Raw genomic sequence first — 21,623 nt, 5'->3', positions numbered from 1 at the left:
CCGCTGTGCAGCTCTGTGTTGTGAGATGCTGAGCTGGAAATGAGGGGGAGAAGCGGGGTTTCCAGTAGTCCTGAGGGCTCCCTGCATGACCTTCCAACGGCTCCATAACTTGTGCATCCCCGTGTTACCGTATCCTTCAGTACTCCGTGGTACTTTGAGGAGTCATTTATAAGTGAATGCAGCACTTTCACTTAGGAATGAATGTGCGGGGCCTTAGGAGTGTGTCACTGAGGAGCACAGAGAGGAAAAAAGCGTATGTATTGAAATCAACAGTTGATGAAACAGGACTTACTTCTGGACTATGGAAATGTGTTGATAGGTGCAACTCCTCAACATACAGTAATGCTGTATGCGGCTGTGTGGTCTTCCCAGCTGAGGTCCTTGGCTTGCTCTTTACTTTCATCTGCACCTTGCTTTAAGGAGCCTTGAATGGTTTTTCAGTTTTTCTCTCTTTGAGAGAGCACAGAGATAGAGTCTGAAAAGAGGGTATTTTGGTGAAGTTTCCTCATGGAATCATTCTGGTAAGAATTAATGATGCCGGTATTAATTCAGATAATGCCTAGGGAAGTTGCTTCCCTGCTTTAGTTTGACAGTATTTTTATGAATATCCTTGAAGAAGGGGGATGAGATTTAAACTGGCCAGGTTGAGAGGAAAAAGGAATGGTAGTAATTTTAGCCAATGCATGAGTTGGAAGCTACTTTAGGTGGGTTTCTAGAAAAATATAGGATAGCTGACGAAGCTGTACTTTCTGTTTAATGCTGTTTGTTGAAAACGTATTAATTAATGTTTTGAGAGGTTTTTTTATGTGCCTTTTTATAGGACTCTTGCATTTGAAAATATAGTCTTCAATTCATTGCATAGCACAGAGAATGCTATGTGTTTCTTGTTTGGGCTTTAGAAAGTGCGTTCGCTGCTTTTGGTTTTAACATCACAATATTGCATAATTCATTACATGCCCTCTAAGTATTTCTTGCATCTCCATTTTCATTACTCCCCACATTTAATAAAAGCCTTCAATTTCCTGTTTTCTCTACCTTTTTTACTAATCCTGATTTACTCAGATTTAAAATTTTAACCTTAGCCTAACATGAAGAAGTTACTGTACTCTGAGAAGAGAAATTAATGACTATTTAAGTGAAATTTGTTTTAAAGCTGTGCTTTTAGGAAATTTAAGAATAATACAGAAAGAATAAAATTTTTCCTTAATTAGAGATAGATTCTTTTAATTCTTATAAAAATTTAATTTTTTTTTTTAACTCAACCTCATTGGGGAAGTTTGATAAGATTCTAACAGAAAAACTGTAATAATGCCCTAATAGGATTTAAAGCACAGTCCTCTTTTAGGCAGATTTTACACATTTACCATTTATACAAATGTGAAACTAACCCTAGAATTTATTCTTTGTATAATGAGTTGCCGGAGTGAAGGTAGGATGTTTTTCCAAACCAGGGACATAACTTTTGGAATCTTGGGCCATTAAGAATGTGACTTCCTAATTTTGGTATATTTGTATGAGCATTGGTGCAGAATATTGTCTACAAAATGTGGAAAAAAAATAATGAAAATAATAAATATTAAAGAACTAACAGTGATATTCCATTCCCTCATTTAGTCTCATCTAATCACTTACTCTGGTCTGCATACTATGAAGGTGTTTGAGATATGTTTCGTATCGTTTTCTTAGAAGCAAAATGTCTGTAGAAAAATCAGCGTTTTACTTCAGATGAAAACTTACACTCTTTTGGAAGCATTTTAAGGGCTGCCACTTCACGTAGATGTAAAGTACTTAAATGTGGCAAAGGTTTAAGCTTCAAATTTTCTCATGAAGTGTTAAATATCTTTGAACACAAATTGCTACATTTTTAGTAGTTTATAATGAGCTTATTCTGGCTGATGGCTGTGGAGTTTTCTGTATTTGCAAAACAACTTGAATATGGAAAGCTCTTTTAAAATTGGAACCAAAATGTAAATCACCTTTTTACCAATGGGGAAAGTCTTGGGTTACGACTTCATGTTTGTAACGTTACAGAGGAGTAAACCAGACTTTTATAGGAAACGGCCTAACTCTGCAAATCAAAGCTCTTTACTCATATAAAGTGCTTTCATGGAAGTTATGTAGGAACAACACAGTCTTATCAAGCTTTGTTTTAAATCTTGATTGTGAATTGTGACACCAAAAAATGGAATGAAAACTGAATTTCCATCAGGCTTGACCCACTGCTGTTCGTGATTCTACAGTATAAACCCAAACTGCTCTATCAGGTTCCTGGATTTGGCTCTTTCTCTTGGATAAACTAAAACTTCCACCAGTTAAAGTGGAGTTCTTAAGTAGCCTCATTTTAAAATTGATGGATATTTAAGTAACTTTTAGAAACCAAAACCGGTCTGTGAACCGTGCAGAAATGCATTTAGAAATAAAAAGCATCACTGTTCTGCAGGCACTGATTGCATCACTTGGTGAAAGTGGTAAGAGTTTAGCCCGAATGGTATGGATGGGATTTTGGGAATTCTCTCAGTTACTTCAGGAAAGGCTGAGGTTATCTTGCCGAAGGTGCCTGTCCTCTCCACTTGCATGCTTTGGATTTTATGCCGTGCCCTGCCCTTGTCGCCTAGTTGACACGGTATTTAGGTGTGGTAGATCAGTGTATGTGTCGTGGCCAGTTTTAGTAGTGGAAAAATGTGGATCTCATGTAATTCTTTGAAATTATGTGTTTTTAGCAAAATGCTACAACTTCTGTCCTTTGCTCTCCCAGTTTTGTCTGATGATGACTTCTCAGCTGTATCACTATTTGGACAAATTGTACTCGGCTCTTTACGACCTCTATAATATTTTTTTCAGTTTCAGTGCAGATTTCACTGAATTGTTGCATGCCACATTTTATCTAGAGGAATACAATTCTCTTACTTATTCCTGTACCTAAAATTCACATAAATCCAGAGTATTACAATTTGATAATGCAACTTACTATTTGTTTTGGTGCATTAGTGCATACATTAGCAAGTTTTCCTTAACTAAATGTGATTGAAGAGTTAGAACAATCTTATGAACTCTTTACCTGTGTAAATCTAAGTGTTTTACTTCACCAGTCTACATATTTGGTTATAGTTATTCTTTGTATATTCAGACACATGCATGCGTAGAATGACCGTCATAAGGTCATTAGCAGGTAAAATTTACTGTGTGATCTAAAGGTGGAAAATTCTTAGTGTTTGCTTTTAAACCTGAGCATCCTCTTTAATTTTACAGCTTTTAGAATCCTTTTTTCAGTGCTTTGAAAATTAATACGATGATATTTGGCTTAAGTATTCAAATAAAGATATTAAAAACAACACAAAAGATACATTTCAAACACTTCATTGTCTAAATGAGTGTTTTGTAATCACACTTCTTTTCTAATTTGAAACTATCAAATTCTCTGATGCCACTTTATTCATACTGATAAAAATCAATATTGGGAATTTAACTAACTTGATTATTTAGTCATTTTAGAACTGACTAAAACCAAAGTGATCCAATATAATTTGCTTAAAAAAACATTATGAATTATCTTAACAGTGTCCTTTATCAATTGGGAGCTGTTACTATTTTCTCATTTTACTACTTTTGTTTAGACACTTTTGAGAGGTACTCTGAAGATTACTTAATAAACTTAACTTTGACAGTTAATAATTTTCAAGTTTTCAGTGTGTCCATGTAATAATTGTTTTTATTTCTTTGCTTAATTTCTTTTTTTCTTCCACTAATGTCTTTTGTATTTGGCTGTCCAGTAATACTTTTTTGCCTTTTGAGCTCTAATTAGGATTTTCTTTTTCTAGCCCTTCCTACCCCAAAACCAAAGAAAACCCAGCAAAACCCCACCTCAAACCTACAAAACTCTGCATAGATTTTAATAGAAATTGAAAGTTGATTGTGTGACATGTTTTATGTGCTAATAAAGATTAATGTTTGATGGTCACCCTGCTACTATTTCTATTTGTAGTTACAAATTAAACCTCATTATTAAAGTTGCTACGTAAATGGAATAGGTAGTTAAAACAGAAGTTAACTTTGCGAAAAAGGAACATATAGGCCTATTGGAAAGAGAGACAGGGATGACTTCTTTAGTAGGAGTCATTTTTACTGCTTAAACTGCTACTTACTGTGAGGTGGATCTCTGAAATGCCATGGGAACAGTCTGCACAGCAGTAGTGAGACTTTCTCAGTGTCAAACCTGTTCTCCAATTTTATAACGTAATGCTTATGGAAAGCCTTTTGCAAAGTGTTTGTATGAACTCATACATCAGCTGTTCACATAGAAAGCTTGCTAGTGCTACTTCAGACGTAAGCTATAAATGTGTGTAAATTTGTTGGTGCAGACCAGCTTCCAGTATCTGCTGTTCTTGTCAGCAAGCTGTATGTAACTTAAGCATATCCCTGCGCTCGGTAGGCTTGCCTAGGAAGTATTTTCTAGCAAATAGGCACTGTCCATCTCTTCGCATTAAAAGTAAACATTTAATTTATGTTTGTTTTCAAACAGACACCAAATCCTTCTGCAAGTGAATTTATTCCTAAAGGAGGATCAACCTCCAGGCTGAGTAATGTATCCCAGTCAAGTATGTCTGCCTTCTCTCAAGCCTTGTTCTCTCACCCCTCCATGGGAAGTCCTGCTACTGCTGGGCTAGCACCAGGTAAGTCGAGAGTGATGATGTGCAGTACAGTTGCTTCTTTTAACTTAATGATAAACATAAACCACTGTGTAGATAGTAATCAGATTTATTTGGTACAAATGTAGCCACCTCCTGCTTTAGCTCTTAATTTTAAGGCAATCTTCAAGCATATAAAAGTGCAGGAACTTGGGAATTATCTTCTAGTAGTTTGGAAATAGTACTGGAGACTGTGAAATTTATTCAGCCACAACAGCACTGAAATTAACCCAGCCTTTTTTACTCTGCCCTTTTTGGGGAAAAAGGGGTGCTGAGTTATTACATACTGTGCTCTGTGCAGTCCTTGCCAGAGCAGTACCTGAAGATGATTTGAACTACCCCTTGTCTAGAAATGCATTGCAGTCTACAGTGAATATGTGCTTTGATTACTACACGTTGATGTAGAAGTAATTATTTTCAATGTTAATGAGTATCTATGAGGACTTAAAAATCTCAATGAAAAACAAAAAGTAGAAGAAAATCTAATTCTAGAATAATTTACTTTGCAAAGTAGTGTTAATTGTTATTGTATCTGTCATGTGTAATCTCACTTTCAAGATGTTAAGGCTCTTAGTGAAATGTGTTCCATGCAGTTATACAATTCTGAGTGACAAGACTTTTTTTTTTAACACTTAAAAAGTTCAAGCTTTTCATGCATCTTTTGGACTTCTGACCTTTAAAAGTTAGCTTAATTCTAATAGTTTTTTTCTTAAATTAAATTAAACAGTTATAAGATATAGCAATCAACAGATCTGGATATTACACATTGCAGATCCTTTAGCAAGTTTCTATACATACTTAAACCTTTGACAATCTCTTGCAATGGACAAGAAGCACTAGGTAGCTGCCAAAAGGCAGAGGGGAAAATATTGTAAATACTGAGGATTTTAAACCAGTATTGGCAATTACCATCTGTTAAACTGAACTTTAGCCTTTCCAGATGCCAGGGGATAAATCTCAGTGTCGATGTGAAAAAAGCCAGTACTTAGCTCGCATGTTAGAACTATCAGAACAGGCTAGAAAAGCAATTGCTGCTTCTGCTGACCAAATGAACATGTTGCAGTACTGTGTCTGCTTCATACTGTATTGTACTGTACAGTCTTATTGGAAAACTGTTGTGTTTATATGCCTCTCAGCCTTGTCACCTGGATTGAAAAGTGTATAAAGGAGTAAATAGAATACAGTAAAATGATCTACTTTTGGAAAGTGTCCAGTGGGATCTCAGAGGGATCCTTCACAGTCCAATTTCTTTACTATCTGTAAGTAATACTTGAAAGGATAAGTAACACTGTTGATGAAAGAAGTTCGTACAACAACTTGAGCTCCTAGAAATATAGATGCCAATGCTGAAAACTGTCTAGGTTCCAATATTACTGTGTATGGATGAGAGGGATGGGGGAATGTTCACAAGAGAGAACATTAGGCAAAGTTATCTTGTTTCCCTGCTCTTCCTGTGTAATTAAAAAGAGAATATAGTTCAGAGTAGGGATCTGGATTGGGTGCTCTTAATTTCTCTAGAAGCTTCTTTCTCTATACTGAGTGCAGAAATTTCTGAACCTAAATGTCTTGTGTAAATAATACTCATAGACATTTATTTTTATTTACATGGTTTAGCTGTCAGTAGTATACAGCCACAAAAACTTCTGTTACCTCAAGGTGAGTTAGGAGGTGCTCTTTCCACACAAATAGGTTCTCCAATAAGAAAGCAGTATTTATGTGTGGGGAAACTTGACCATTTAGGCCATACCGGATAACAGAATATAAAAAAAAAAAAAGATTTAAGTATGTTATGAAATTGTCATTAAAAATTGTTGTTAGGATCCGTTAGCTTTCAACAGATGAAAAAAATTCAAATGAAACCCAGATAAAGAGTTAATAAGATTTTTCCTTTAAATAAAGATAAGTCTATTTCCAGTTAAATGCTATGTATTCTCCAGTAGAATAACTTTCAGGAAATGTATGTAAAATTTAAACATTTGCATGAGATTAAGATTGCTTATAGTAGCTTACAAAAGAAACTGGAGGAAATCAATATTTCATAAGAAATAAGGAAACATAGTAGGAATAATTTGCTAAAAGTTCCATAGTCTAGTTCACCCATAACAAAACAGGTAAATGATGAGAAGGATCCTTTGATTTTGGAAAAAACTTAAGTTCTTTTACATCTCTAATTTCTGAGATATCCCTAAAGGTAGGTGTAAATCAAAACCGCTTTTGACATCTAGTATTTCATAGATAACTGTTCACAAAATTGGTCGTCCGTGGAAAAAATTTGTTCTGCTTGTCTTATCAGCAGTACTGGAAAAAAATGATAACTGAAACCGACCATACTTTAGTATTAAACTTGTTGTCTCCACACCTGACATGAAGTTTACTCCGACTTTTATGTGTATTTACTTAGATAAGTGCTTTCTAGCATAATTTCAATAGAGTCAGTTTTCATCTCAGTAGCCTTTAATACAATATGAAAACATAGTGAGATAAAATGTGACTTATGCAAATAGTTGGAGAAAGATTTTGCTCCTTCTATTCCCTTTCTAGCAAACACATGCTGTTTATAATTTGTATGGGAAATTTAGTGAGTTGTTGACAATTTTCAAATAGTAGTTTTGCTAACAGGCTCAGCTTATCCACTTCTGTGTAGCGGCTTCAGAGTAATATCGCCATTAAAATATGTAACAAAGCATATGAAAGAAATTAATGAATGTCATCAAAGTGATAGGACATTATTGCTGTGTTAAACTTGAGAGAAAACAGATGTATATCCCCCAGCAGAGAAAATCTGTCTGGCTTGGATTTGCTTAGGCTGGGTTATAGCTCAAGAGTGATGCCTTCGTCATCGATGGAAACGACAGCAAATTGCCGTTGCTTCTATATTTAGTCCAAGACGGGCTCTGACCTTATGCAGAATGTAAGAGATCCCATTTCTGCTGCCAGTCTGAACCTGCAGGCTTAGGAGCCAGGAGCATGAAGGTTATGTGCTTGTGCCTAGTTGCCCCATCTCCATTTATGATGGGTTACATGATTCTTGGAGCTTATCACCCCAGCTGGAAATAGAGCACTTTCAGCTGAGGTGGTTTGAGTAGCCGAAGAGCTCGTTCTGACCTCCTGACACCATCAAATGTGGTGCAGCCATTCTGTGGAGGAAGTTCCACAGTCGTTCTGGAAGAATACAAGAAAGGAAGAAGTCAAAGGGACTGTAAAATTAGTTGTTTTTTTTTTTTTCCCAAATAAAATTGAGGAGGAGGAACTGATGACTTCTAAAGTTGTTTAGGCAATTAAGTAGATTTAATTAACTTGGAAATGCACAGCTACAATGCTGATGACCTGATAGAAAGCTTGTAATAAAAAGAAATATTTAATTAATTTAAGGATGCTGCTTTAAGTTCTTGAAATAGTCTGGTTTTATTATTTATTTTGATTTGTCATTCCCCAAAATTTACCTAGTAGCCTAAAGTATCTCCAAAGTACAGAACATTAAGGGGATAAAATAATAGATGCTTAATTTTTGACCTCTGAATGTGTTACAAGCCATAGAGGCACAGGGATATGGTTGTAGGTAAGTAAATTTGTATGCAAAACTTGCAGATTTTTTTAAAAGTATTAATGTTGTAGGCCAGCTGACTTGCATACACATGAGCTTAATAAAATCCTGCTTTGCTAAGTTGTAAACTCTTACTGAATCCAAAAACTGTAGGCAAAAACTGTAGACACTGAGTCCTTAATGAAAGTTCATGATTGATGCCCTTTTTTGATCGTGTTTATCTGTATGAATTCTCACATTCAAAATACAACTTAGCTTTTAATTCAAATGCATTACGTGCTACAAAGCTTTATTAGAAGTGTTGATCTTATAAAATACCTTTGGGCGCTGTCTTGAATTTCAAAGTCTACCACTTCCCTTTCCTCAGTCACAATGAGACTTCAAAAGTAAAAAACAATGCAAGAAGTGAAAATATGACAATGAAGAGGGATATTTAAATATGATCTTTCTCTCTACCTAAAATGAGAATAACAGCAGGTGTTCCAGGTATGTGTAGGTAGTCTGTACAGTCACTGTGAATGTTGTGAAAAGACATTCAAATCCTGCAAGCAGTTCTGTGTTGGTGTCATGCCATGACACCTTTTTTTAGAAGTAAATAATTGTGAAGTGAAAGAAGCCCTTTCTCCTTTCAGTTTACCTTTCAAGATAGTATTTGACCTCTTCATGGAGGGTATTAAAATTCACAGAGACGAGGAATGGGGAGCCACCTTTGCTAGTAGATAAGTTTAGGAAAGACAATTTGAAGTGGGCTTTTTTGTGTTTGTCTTAGTACTCCTGTTGGCATTTGAATTTTAATGCAGGGAAGTGCTCAAGTCTTAAAGGGAAAGCTTAAAATGAGAGCTCTCTCTGTCTCATACCAGTGATCTTGACACCCCTCTTCCCATTTTATAGATATTTATATAAATTTATAATAATGTTTATATATATAAATAAATTGTAAAAAGATTATTCAAATCTCATTTTTTTATTAAGCCTTAAAGTGGATATATGTTTATATAAACAGCTAGAAAAAAGCTTGTCTAATTCTATGAGGGGTGGTTCCATATTCATAACATTGTTACCATCATATGTTCAGTATGATCTTTTTCCTTCAGTATGAGTCAGTAGGAATATATGTTCACCTTTTTAATATAGCCATTTTTCTTTATTTTCCTCTTAATTCTATTTTGTTGTGGTTAAATATTAATACTTGTAAGGTTTTAACTGATTGAAATACTAATGAAGTTGGTGACATCTTCAATCATTTTCACTGTATTCGAAAGTTTTTTCCTTTTTTATGTGATATTTGACTTCTAATATTTACTTAGATTCAGAAGAATTTAATACAAGTCTCTCAAAAGAATCTATCACCTTCAGTATTTGCTGCCTCAGCCTATTGGTACCCACTGTTTGACTGTAGTCAAACTTTTTCCATATCTAGACTTACATTATATATATTGGTAAATGAGAAGCCCATATGTTCTGCCCACCAGATAGATGATTTTCACTGAGCTCTCAATGTCCTTCCAAATTCAGACCTGACTGAGACTGGAAGGACGTTTGAAAGGATTGGTGTTACTCTGAATATCTTCCTTTGCTTTTAATCTGGCATTAATGCCCAAGCAAAGACATCAAGGATTTATATTTGTAACTATTCTTTGGCAGGAATAAATTTTTTAAAAAGTAAATCTTACAGTAGAAATTGTTTGGAACTGTATCAGTAAGAACCATTAGTGATAAATCTAATTTTTTTTCCGAGAAAGTTTCAGTAGAAGGTTGCAATATCATTTTAGCAAGGTTGCAACCATCACTTTCATTTTTAAGCCATGATTTACAGTGTACTGTAACTTGTACGTATACAGTTTTTATTTTAAAATAGAGAAGTGTTCAGTTAATTTTTCATTAGTGTATGTGAAGGCTGCTGGGTTTTTTCCTAGTTCCTACAGTTGAGTGTTTTATTGTAAAAAAAGAAAAAGTTTCTTGAATTTGGTTATTTCTATCCAGGTAGAGATTGCGTGCTTGTAAAGACCAGTTAATATTATGTTTTATTGGAGTAGAGTGAAAAAGACATGTCAATAACTTTCCCTAGATGAAGAGAATCGCTTGAACATCATAGACACAAATTGTAGGGCTGCTTCAATTTTATGGCCATTTTAATTAGCCATCCTTCAAATTTAATAGTAATATATTATTTCATTTGAAATTGCTCTTTTCGCACAGTGGATTAAGAATGCATTCATGTTTTAGTCTTTTGTTAAAAATGTAACCATCTATACAGTATCTGTTGAAATATTTAAGTGTTACTCAGTCACTCAAAGCAACTTTTACCTCAATGGAAGCTTTCTTTTGCAGTGTGAACTGCTTCTTTCACAACATGTAACATTTATTGTCATGCAGTTGATTTGTAAACAATTTTTTAGGAGACTAATTACGTTACATTCAGAAGTATTTTAAAAATTAAACATTCAGAAGTGCCTATTATATAATTCACATTTTATTAAGGTAATAGACTAATCAGCAAGCAGTAATTCCACAATATTGCTTGTCTATAAGATGTGCGTGCACACACATGTATATGTATTAATATAAAGAAAAGTTCTGGCCCAGAACAGTGTAGACTTCATATTTTTATATTTTATAAAAAGAATAAATGACTGAAGAGGAAGGTGTAAGATTTTCTTATGGTTTACATTAAAAAATCTTGTTTGTTTTGCTGGAACTATTCACTTTTCAAGCACAAAAGAAATAATTGTGCTGAATTAGCACACATAGTTTTTGAGATGTAAAAAAAATACACAATTCAGGCTAAGTGAAAGAGTAAAAACATTCTGTTAATATTATTAGGATGATACAGCTACAAAATATTTTTTCCTCAACTCCTGTTAATACAAAAATTGCTGTTCTCTTTTGTGGTTTGTTTAAAAAAATAAAAAAAATAAATGTAGGAGGAATGTGACTTCTGCAGATACAAGACACGAGTGTAAAAACACTCCTACACTTTACCGATGATGCATAGTGAGAACTCTGCATACAGTAACTCCTGATTGAAGTAACTAAACTGGCTTTTGCTAACAAAAAAGTGTGTATGTGGAAAAAGTTGCTCTTTTTTTTTATTGCTTAGATACTTGCTTTAAATTACTTCTGTTTATAAGCTGTAGTTACCAGAGTTTATAAATGGAAGTAATGTAAGCAAATGTCTGAGTGCTAACTGAATTCTCAATTAGATAAGAATTCTCAGCTGTCCATTGGGCATTAAATGTAAAAGTGGTGTATCTTATATCCTTTCAAAAAAACGGATTTAGTATGACTAATATAATTCTGACTGTTAAAGAAGAGAAAATATGTCCCAATCTGAACTGAGCAACAGTATGTTTCATAGATTATCTCCTTTGTATTAACCTGAATAACTAGAATCTTCCCATAATACCAGGAGTTTTCTGAAGGATAGTCTCTTCCTCACCCTGGAAGGTTTCTGTGACATCTAAATTTTTATAAGTTAGCATATCTGAGATTTCTGTGTACAATGACTCTTGAAGTAACTAAACTAGGTTTTAATAAATAAAAAGTGTGTGTGCAAAAAAAGTTGCCCCTGTTTTTCCCTGCTGGTGCACTTTGTTTAGGAGCTGAGCTTCTTGAGTTTCAGTTAAGTTGTCCGTCTAGTGTTGAGGGTGAACACCAGTCAATGAAACAATTTTAAATAAATTTGAAAACAATTATAGGAAAATAGATAATTTCTCCCTTGAGATTATTAAAAGTAGCATATTGATATAGCTTATTTGTGTGCTGTAGTTACTGGAGATCTAACTCTAATACTCATTCATAGCTGTGGAGTTGGTTCTAGTAACGGGTACACGCATAATTAGGTGAAGTGAGTTACAGCTTGGCAAACTCCATGGACTGCTCATGTAACTGTTACATCAACATTCACTTATGTAGTCATTAAATTAACAGAAAAGGACTTGGGGGTGATGTGAAGTGGGAAGGTTGGAGGCTATGTTGAGTATAGTGATCATGAAATTTGTAGAGTTTTCAGTTCTTAGAAAGTAAGGAAGGAGGGTTAGTAGAGCTGCCATCTTGGAATTCCAGAGGACAGACTTTGACCGGTTTAGGAGATTGGATGACAGAGTCCCTTGGGAGGCAGTCCTGAAGGGCAAAGGAGTCTGGGAAGGCTGAACATTCTTCAAGAAGGAAATCTTAAAGGTGCAGGAGCTGGCTGTCCCCATGTGCTCTAAGACAAGCTGGCGGGGAAGAAGACTGGCCTGGCTAAACCACGAACTTTGACTGGAACTCAGGAAGAAAAGGAAAGTTTACAGCCTATGGAAGAAGGGCCAGGCCACTCAGGAAAACTACAAAGATTTCATGAGGCTACGCAGGGAGAAAATGAGAAGGGCCGAAGCCCATCTCCATCCTTTATTGGATGCAAGGGGAAACATAGTGACCAAGGATGAGGAAAAGGCTGAAGTACTTAATGCTACCTTTCTCTCAGTCTTTAATAGCAAGACAGGTTCTCTGGGTACCCAGCCCCCTGAGCTGGACAACAGAGATGGGGAGCAGAATGAACCTCCCCATACTCCAAGAGGAAGTGGTTGGCGAGGTGCTACACCACTTAGATGCACAGAAGTCTATGGGGTGAGGTGGGGTCCACCCAAGGGTACTGAGGGAGCTGGTGGATCTACTGACCAAGCCACTTTCTACCCTCTTAGTGGACGAGGGGCAACAGAGATGGGGAGCAGAATGAACCTCCCCATACTCCAAGAGGAAGTGGTTGGCGAGGTGCTACACCACTTAGATGCACAGAAGTCTATGGGGTGAGGTGGGGTCCACCCAAGGGTACTGAGGGAGCTGGTGGATCTACTGACCAAGCCACTTTCTACCCTCTTAGTGGACGAGGGGAAGGCTGTGGATGTTATCTACCTAGACTTTGGTAAAGCCTTTGATATGGTTTCCCACAGCATTCTCCTGGAGAAACTGGCTGCCCGTGGCTTTGATGGGCGTACTCTTTGCTGGGTAAAAAACTGACTGGATGGCCAAGCCCAGTGAGTTGCAATGAATGGAGTTAAATCCAGTTGGCAACCAGCCACAGGTGGTGTTCCCCAAGTCTCAATATCAGGGCCAGTTCTGTTTAATATTGTTATCAACAACCTGGATGAGGGGAATGAGCAAGTTCACAGACAACACCAAGTTGGGTGCAAGTGTCGAACTGCTTGAGGGTAGAAAGGCTTTGCAGAGGGATCTGGGCAGGCTGGCTGGATTGGCCGAGGCCAATGGGATGAGGTTCAACAAGGCCAAGTCCTGCACTTGGGTCACAACAGCCCCATGCAGTGCTACAGCCTCAGGGAAGAGTGGCTGGAGAGCTGCCTGGCAGAAAAGGACCTGAGGGTGTTAGTTGACTGTCCGCTGAACATGAGCCAGCAGTGTGGCCAAGAAGACCAACAGCATCCTGGCCTGTATCAGGAACAGTGTGGCCAGCAGGAGTAGGGGAGTGATTGTCCCAGTGTACTCGGCACTGGTAAGGCCACACCTTCAGTACTGTGTCCAGTTTTGGGCCCCCCACTGCAAGTTGTTGAGGTGCTGGAGTGTGTCCAGAGAAGGGCAATGAAGCTGGTGAAGGGTCTGGAGAACAAGTCTTATGAGGAGCGGCTGAGGGAACTGGAGCTGTTTAGCTTGGAGAAAAGGAGGCTGAGGGGAGACCTTATTGCTCTCTACAACTACCTGAAAGGAGAGGTGTAGAGAGGTGGGTATCGGTCTCTTCTCCCAAATAACATATGATAGAACAAGAGAAAATGGCCTCAAGTTGTGCCAGGGGAGGTTTAGGATGATATTAAGAATAAATTCTTCACTGAAAGGATTGTCAGGCACTGGAACAGGCTGCACAGGGAAGTGATGGAGTTGGCATTCCCGGAAGTATTTAACAGATGTGTAGATGTAGTGCTGAGGGACATGGGTTAGTGGTAATTTGGCAGTGCTAGGGTAACGGTTGGACTTGGTGATCTTAAAGGTCTCTTCCAACCAAAACAATTCTATGATTGTTATATTTTATCTTTTTGCTATTTAGTAAACTCTGTTCTAGACACAGCGTTAATTGGTTTTGTCCCACACTTTCTGCTAATTCTATGTCTTTCATTCCAGTTCTTCATGCATAGATCATAAGTTCACAAGCCCTTTCTCTCTGAACTAAGCAAAGATTTTTTGGGAAAATGTCTGTTCAGTCTTGCTCTTAATGTTTTACCTTTTAACTCTTCATATAGATGTAGCAACCCTTAAGTATCTCACCTGCTCAGAATATTATTGGTAGTGAAGGCTGGTCTTTCTTTTTTTTCAAATTGCTAATTTTTTGGGGGGGATGACAGATTTAATCAAGAATATCTTCTTGTGTTTCTTTAAGGAATGTCACTGTCAGCAGGATCTTCTCCTCTTCATTCCCCCAAAATAACTCCTCATACATCTCCTGCTCCTCGAAGAAGAAGTCATACTCCTAACCCAGCAAACTATATGGTGCCTACTAGTGCCTCTGCTTCTGTCGCTAGTGCTGTCTCTCAGCCTCCATCTACTGGCCAGGTGATCCAGAAGGAAACAGTGGGTGGAACAACGTACTTCTACACTGATACAACTCCAGCACCTGTCACAGGAATGGTAGGTTTGCTTTCGATACAAAAGTGTGCGAAGGTTCCAAATGCCAAATTGGTTGGTACTACAGAGATTATTCTTAATTCTCTGAAACCTTTATTCTGTTTTATTTGTTGTAATTGTTCTCCAAAATCACTGAAATTTAGGATCAGAGAATTTTTAATGTATTTTTCTGGTACCTCTATGTAGACTTTTTGGGGTTGTTTTTATACTGAAATAGAAAGAAAGCATTTTATGTATGTCTCAGTGGATACATATATAATGAGAAAACATCAAAAATTCAGGTTGTTGGGGTTTTTTATGATAGGTTGAATAACTCTTACAGTGGAGGGGAAAAGGCATTTACAAAAATGTTAAAATAACTATGTACCTACATACACACCCCCCCTTGGAATCATTAGTAGTGAATATTGCATAAGGAAATTGTAATGTATCTGACATTATTTGTAACATGTACTGTGCATGAAGACTTCGTAGTTCAAACTAAAAGCGTGACAAAACTCCTTGTTTTCCTTATCATTAAGGATTTTAAACTGCTTAAAATGTTTTGCTTTCAGGTATTTCCAAACTACCACATTTACCATCCAGCTGCACCTCATGTCGCTTACATGCAGCCAAAAGCAAATGCACCTTCCTTCTTCATGGCAGATGAGCTCAGACAGGTAAGCTGATAGAGAATTTAAAGGAAAATCACATGCCTTAGCAAAAACTAGAAAATTTCTAATAGTAGAGGAGAATTAGCCACTCAAAATCTATGCAGTCAGTTTTCCCTGTGGAGAATTTAAAAAAATCAAGTTCTGTAGTGGATGGAGTACAACAGAGGGTGGGGACGCGTTACAACATATGTGCCTCCAATCTAATCTGCATGCCATGATTCAGTTAAGTATTCTTACTTCTCATGTATTGTTTTTGTGTGTGTGACTTCATTTATATAGCATTCCTTTAAGATGTAATCCTATCCAGTTCTAAAGTCTTTCTCTAAAATTGAAATATATGGAGGTGTTAGTTGATGAACCCTTCTCTGAGGGCTGACTGTTATTTATTTCAGCTTTACTGTAGTAGTTACGTCTGCTCGTTCTAGCTAGTGTGTCTTCTGCAGCTCCTTACTTCAAGAATTTATATATTGTTATTAGCATTTTCAAGCTAGTGGTTTTCTCCCTGTCATCCTCCCCACCTCAGACACTTGCATCAACTCCCTATTTTAGTACAAGTAGCTGGTACTTCAAAAATAGTGTACTGTTCATTTGTTCAGTGTCGCTTACCAAAAATGATGAGCTGAATTATAATGTCCAAAACTTGTTCTTCAGGAACTGATCAACAGACACTTAATAACTATGGCCCAGATTGATCAGGCTGATATTCCTGGTAAGTAAGTGTTTCTTAAAAACTAAACTGTGATCATGTTGTTCTGCAGCCATGCATATTCAGCAATATTAAAACATCTTGCAAAAACCAGCACCTGTTCTTAATCTTTTCTGAAGCTGTGATCATCAGCCTAGCCTGTGGATAACCAGATTTCAGAAATATCAATTTTATTTCTTGCTTCTGTTCTCTTTTTCTTCTGCACTTTTCTTCTGTTTTGAAACTCTTTAGTGGTTGGGAGTACTTAAAATTGCTGGGAAAGGAAAAATCCTTAAGGCAATAAGATCTTATGGAGAACAGTGTTGTATTACTTTGTACATATTAGGTATTCCTTTAAAGGATGCATATATTTTCAAAGGCTATATATAAGCTAGCAAGTGCGATTGTTTTAAAGTGTATTGGCTGGTATACCAGAGAAAGCTTTCCACTAGTAGTTAGGCAAGAGAAGCATATACTAATCATTGTAATTTGGCTTTTGGAGAATTTACGATTGACTGTGTTCAACTTGATTTAAACAGATAGCTTTTTTTGATTGTAGTATCCTTCTCAAATGTGTGTTTAATATGTTAATGATACAGTGAAATAAAAAAGCAGTTTATTTTACTAATCTAGATGAAGTACCATCTTCTTGCAAATTTAATCTCTTAATCTGATTTGTTAACCTTCAGCACCGCTGTCTCTGTTTTCTAAACTTGTACATTAAAACACTTAAGATTGAGATTTGCTTTTTTGTGATGAAAACAGGATTCTTAGTGGTATGAAGTCTGTATGGAAATTGCTGCTTATTTATGAATCTGTGCAGGAAAAAAAACACCAAAGAAACATCATTCAGAAGGGTCAATTTTTAAGGCAAATGGATGGAACTTTGCATCTATTCTGTTGATTTTACTTGGTGTAGCTGTTTTTCTGAAAACATTTTAGCTCTGTGGAATCTTTTCCAGGAACCTATGTATTGATATTAAAGCAAAACCAGTGGATTTCAACTTTACATGCACCTAAAAAAGAATTTATGTATTAATGACAGCCATTTTAATTTTCTCTGCTACTGTGATAATTTTCTCAAAGTCAGCTGGCACCTAATATGTTTCTGTGTATAAACTGATTGTAGCGGTTCCTGCAGAAGTGGACAGCTACCACAGTCTCTTTCCTTTGGAACCACTGCCACCGCCCAATCGGATACAGAAAACAAGCAACTTTGGGTACATTACGTCATGTTATAAAGCTGTAAATAGTAAAGATGATCTGCCATATTGCCTTCGGAGGATACATGGTGAGAAAAATTGAGTTGTCTCAACAAGGCTTGCATTCCTAAGCATGCTAGTCATATTGTTAATGTCTGGTTGCTTTTCAGTAGTTTCTGAAGAAATGTTAAAGTAAAAAATTCTCCTCTAAAACATTACATTTTTAAACCATGGGTTTTGTTCTTTTCTAGGTTTTCGTCTTGTTAACACAAAGTGCATGGTATTGGTTGACATGTGGAAAAAAATTCAGCACTCAAATATAGTAACCTTGCGTGAAGTGTTTACCACTAAAGCGTTTGGAGAACATTGTAAGTTTTTGGATTTTTTTTTTCCAACTGTGATGTGTTGAGACTTTTTTCTAAATATGCTTGAGTTAGTAATTGTCACATGTTTCTATTTTTAAGCTCTTGTGTTTGCATATGATTTTCACGCTGGTGGAGAGACTATGATGAGCAGACACTTCAATGACCCTAGTGCTGATGCCTATTTCACAAAACGAAAATGGGGTAAGGAAAGTACATTATCATACAATACTTCTGTAAACAACTTCTAATACTTACACAGTAAATAGCTGGTCAGAAATAGTCTTCCAACTTAATTTTTTAGCTAATAAGTTCTGTCATATCATAAATTGATTGGGATTAGAGAACTCCACTTTCTGTCTGTAAAATTTTTGAATGTATTTTTTTTAATAACAGAAAAGTGTCACTAGAGTTAAAAGTTAGTCTAACAATGAACAGTTTACTTTTCTGGTCACATTTAACATGACTAATTTGCAAAATTGGTGTCAGTTTGTAAGGGAGTTACATTTTTTTGACAGGGAAGTAAGTTTTAATTGGGAGCCAAGAACTCTGGGGTCCCAATTGTAGGTCTGTCACAGAGACCTTATTGGAGACGTTTCCAAAATCATAAAACACATATGCTGTGTCAATTTGGTGCTTTCTCTTCAAATGCCCTCCACTTGTGATTTTTTTTTTTTCCTCATAAAGTATTATGAGGACTAATTAGACAGTGTTTTATTTAACATTTTGAAATGTGAAGTACTAGTTAAGACAAGAAATGGCTTACAAAATCCCTGTAACATATATTCTTTTCAGACACAAACTTCACATTGTAAGTTTGTTTTTTTTTCAGATACTATGATTTCAAAGGAGTCACTAAAACTACATGTACATTTGTGAATAAAATCTGTCACAGCATGGTCTGTGGCTCAGCAAGTCTCCCAGCAGAGCTCATATCCATATGGCTAAAGCTACTTTGCCTCCAAAACAGTATACTGGCAATCATGCTGCCTTATCAGAACCGGTTCATGACCCACGTAGTCCCACAGACTGCATCCAGGGGTTGTCTGGAACACAACAGGCCAAAGCCATTAGTAGAGCCCAGTAACATGCTGAGAAAGAGAGATGCTCGCAGCTCAATGGAGTCACAGAAAGACTTAGGGTAGGAAGGTATCCTTGGAGCCCTTGGCTCAGCTTCTTGATCGATGCAGGACCAACCCTGAAATTAGATCCAGCAGCTAAGGCGTGATCTAGACCACTCATGCAGATGGTCACGCAGATCCAGGTGTGACCAGACAACTATGACCTGGCCTTGTTTAGTTTAGTTTCCTAAATGTCCTTAGGCTACCACGATAAGGTTTCTTCTTGCTTATGCCTTTTGCAATTAGAGTCTTTAGCTGTGAATTCAATCTGTTTCTAAGGTTGACATGGAAAACTTCACTTGGCTGTCTGATAGGTAAGAGTATAATGGATTGGTAGTGTGTGAATATTTTCAGAAGTCTGTAGATCCCTTATATACTGAATAATTCCCACTGGCTTTGCACTGACCTGACCGGTATAAGTGAGGTTGGAACTCAAGCTCTGCCACTGGATTTGGTGATAATCTCAGAGGAAACCCTAGACTAATTTATTGTATCCCATGGCAAGTCAAAGAATGCCATTATAAATTCAGGGAGTCTGATGTGAAACTAATTTGGTAGGATAAACCTGTAACACCTACTGCCAGGTTAATGACTGTTACGTGCAGCACTAGGCTTCTGAGTGTCTCTCATCTGTGGTTTTCAATTTCCATGTAAATCAATTCTTGTTATGTTTTTATACTTCTCTAGAGTATTGTAGCAGAATGATGTATATTCTAGATAAAATAATAGAAGGTACAATAAATTTCTTTGGGACATGTTCTTTTGTCACACTGGAGAAAAACTAAGTTTTGCTCATATAAAGGGCACTCATGTCTTATTAATCTATTAAAGTTCTTTGAAGGAAGATCCCGTAGATAAGATCTTGGATTTTCAATGAAGTCCATCAAAGTGAACCGTGAGATAAGAGAAGGTCCTCGGTTAGGTTAATAACTAGTTAGAGGATAAGAAAGAAAGACGGAACAGTTGATTTTTCAATTTTTCAATCACTGATGAAGTCTCACAAGAATATGTGCTGGGCATTGTATTTCTTAGCACATTCACTTATTTGCACAGAAGATAAATAATGGTCTGCCAAAGCTTGCTGATAATATCAAATTATTTGGATTGTTAAAAACAAAGTTGTGATGGATTGCAGAAGGATCTTATAAGATTGAGACTCTTGGCAATAATCTACCAGGTGGTGCAACATAAACTGATGTGATTGAGGGAAAACATAACTTTAAACATAAAATGATGGCCTCTGTTGTGGCTGTTACCACTCAATAATAGATCTGGGGCTATAGTTAAGCAGATTATGGAAAATATTGTCCTCTTGCTTAATAGCAGCAAATAGGAAATAGATTGTTGCAGAGTACTAAGAAAAGAGTAAACAAGGAAACAGAAGACATTGTATTCAAGATGTGGGTGTATCACAGACTCAGATCTGTAGTTGTGTAGTTACACATTTTCAAGGTTTAGAACAACAATGAGGTTGAGAAAAAGAGACAGCGATAATCAAAGGCATGGAACAACTTCTGTATGAAGAACAGCAAAGTGGAATAGTGCTTTTCACGCTCTTAAAATTGGACAGGGGTGTGATGGGGTTAAAAATGACTAGAATATGGTAGGTGTCAGAAAAATCATCAGGGATAAATTAAAAATGAATAAGCAACGATATTTTCCCATTTCTTCCAGCCTAGAACTACGGACTGACAAATGAAACTATGCAGGTAGCAAATTCAAAACCCGTCTAAAGATAATTTAGCCATGGATGTTTGTCACAGATTATTGTGGACACTTGCCTGGGTTTATGGGGAAAGTGGGCTTACTCATGAAGGAGAAATACTTGAGGACTGTTACCTGCAAAGACACTTTATCTAGCTCAGGAGTTCTCTGAGCTGCAAATCATCAGAGGCTACTGCAGTATTCTGTTTGTTTATACACTCAGGTATCTATTGCAAGCTAGTGTCCTGATTTTAGTGTATGTATTGAAACAGGCTAATGGGTTATCTGGACCATTTACTTGACTTAAAACTGCCTTCTGTAGGCAGGGATGGTCTTTGAAACTGGAAATATGACATCAATTTCTCTTCAGCGAACCCAAAGTAGTATTTAATTAAAATGAACTTGCAGATATGTAAGAAAGATAACTCTCTCCTGCCCGTGGCACTTCTTATTACCTGCTCTTTTTGTCCTTTTATTAAATAAATTAGAAAAAAAATAATCACCTGAAATTCCTTAATGTTGCCATATCTGCACATCTTTACTTTGGCCTTTTTTTTTTTGGTAATTGCTGCTCTCTATCCTGGTCGTCAGTAGAAGGAGCAATTTAAGAGAGAAAAATAAGATTGCATACCTATAACTTGATTTCTCAGAATTGCCTGCCTTCACGGATCCTTTCTCCATCCCCTCACAGAGTTTCTTGGCCGTCTGCCTGCCTAGAGGAGACTCCCAAGAGAAGCAGGGGAATGGATGGAAGTTGGGTACTCTGCAGCATGAGGCCCAGATTAGTACAATTGCTTTTAAAGGTTTTAGGAGGCACAACACTGTGAACCTGATCAGTGAACTCAGAGAATTTGATTTCAGGTATGCAACCTTATTTATGTTGAACACTCCAGTTGGCAACACGAGACTTTGACAGTTAAAAGATGAGGATTATGGTTTACATAGCTGTCTTGCATGTCACTGGTGTCAGTGTGGTCATTCTTGCGTTTTTGCTTTTTGCTGTTTTTTACAGACCCTGTTACAGAACTACTTTGGAAGGAATTGGGGGGGGGGGGGGG

General features: G+C 36.8%; 1 protein-coding gene across 6 annotated transcripts in view; it reads left to right on the top strand.

The window, feature by feature from the left end:
• Positions 1–21,623, top strand: part of PAN3 (PAN3 poly(A) specific ribonuclease subunit) — a 78,096-nt gene that overhangs the window by 34,850 nt on the left and 21,623 nt on the right. For all 6 annotated transcript variants that reach the window (XM_014965953.1, XM_014965951.1, XM_014965952.1 and 3 more), the window contains 7 exons: positions 4,520–4,670; positions 14,594–14,841; positions 15,393–15,497; positions 16,143–16,200; positions 17,306–17,467; positions 17,630–17,746; positions 17,843–17,944. In XM_014965953.1, the coding sequence (XP_014821439.1) occupies positions 4,520–4,670; positions 14,594–14,841; positions 15,393–15,497; positions 16,143–16,200; positions 17,306–17,467; positions 17,630–17,746; positions 17,843–17,944 (943 nt within the window). The remainder of the gene's footprint in view (positions 1–4,519; positions 4,671–14,593; positions 14,842–15,392; positions 15,498–16,142; positions 16,201–17,305; positions 17,468–17,629; positions 17,747–17,842; positions 17,945–21,623) is intronic.

The sequence above is a fragment of the Calidris pugnax genome, unplaced genomic scaffold (genome assembly GCF_001431845.1).
Source record: "Calidris pugnax isolate Ruff unplaced genomic scaffold, ASM143184v1 scaffold20, whole genome shotgun sequence".
In the NCBI taxonomy this organism is placed as follows: Eukaryota; Metazoa; Chordata; class Aves; order Charadriiformes; family Scolopacidae; genus Calidris; species Calidris pugnax.
Note: the sequence above shows the minus strand (reverse complement) of the source record. Positions and strands in the feature narration are given on the sequence as shown.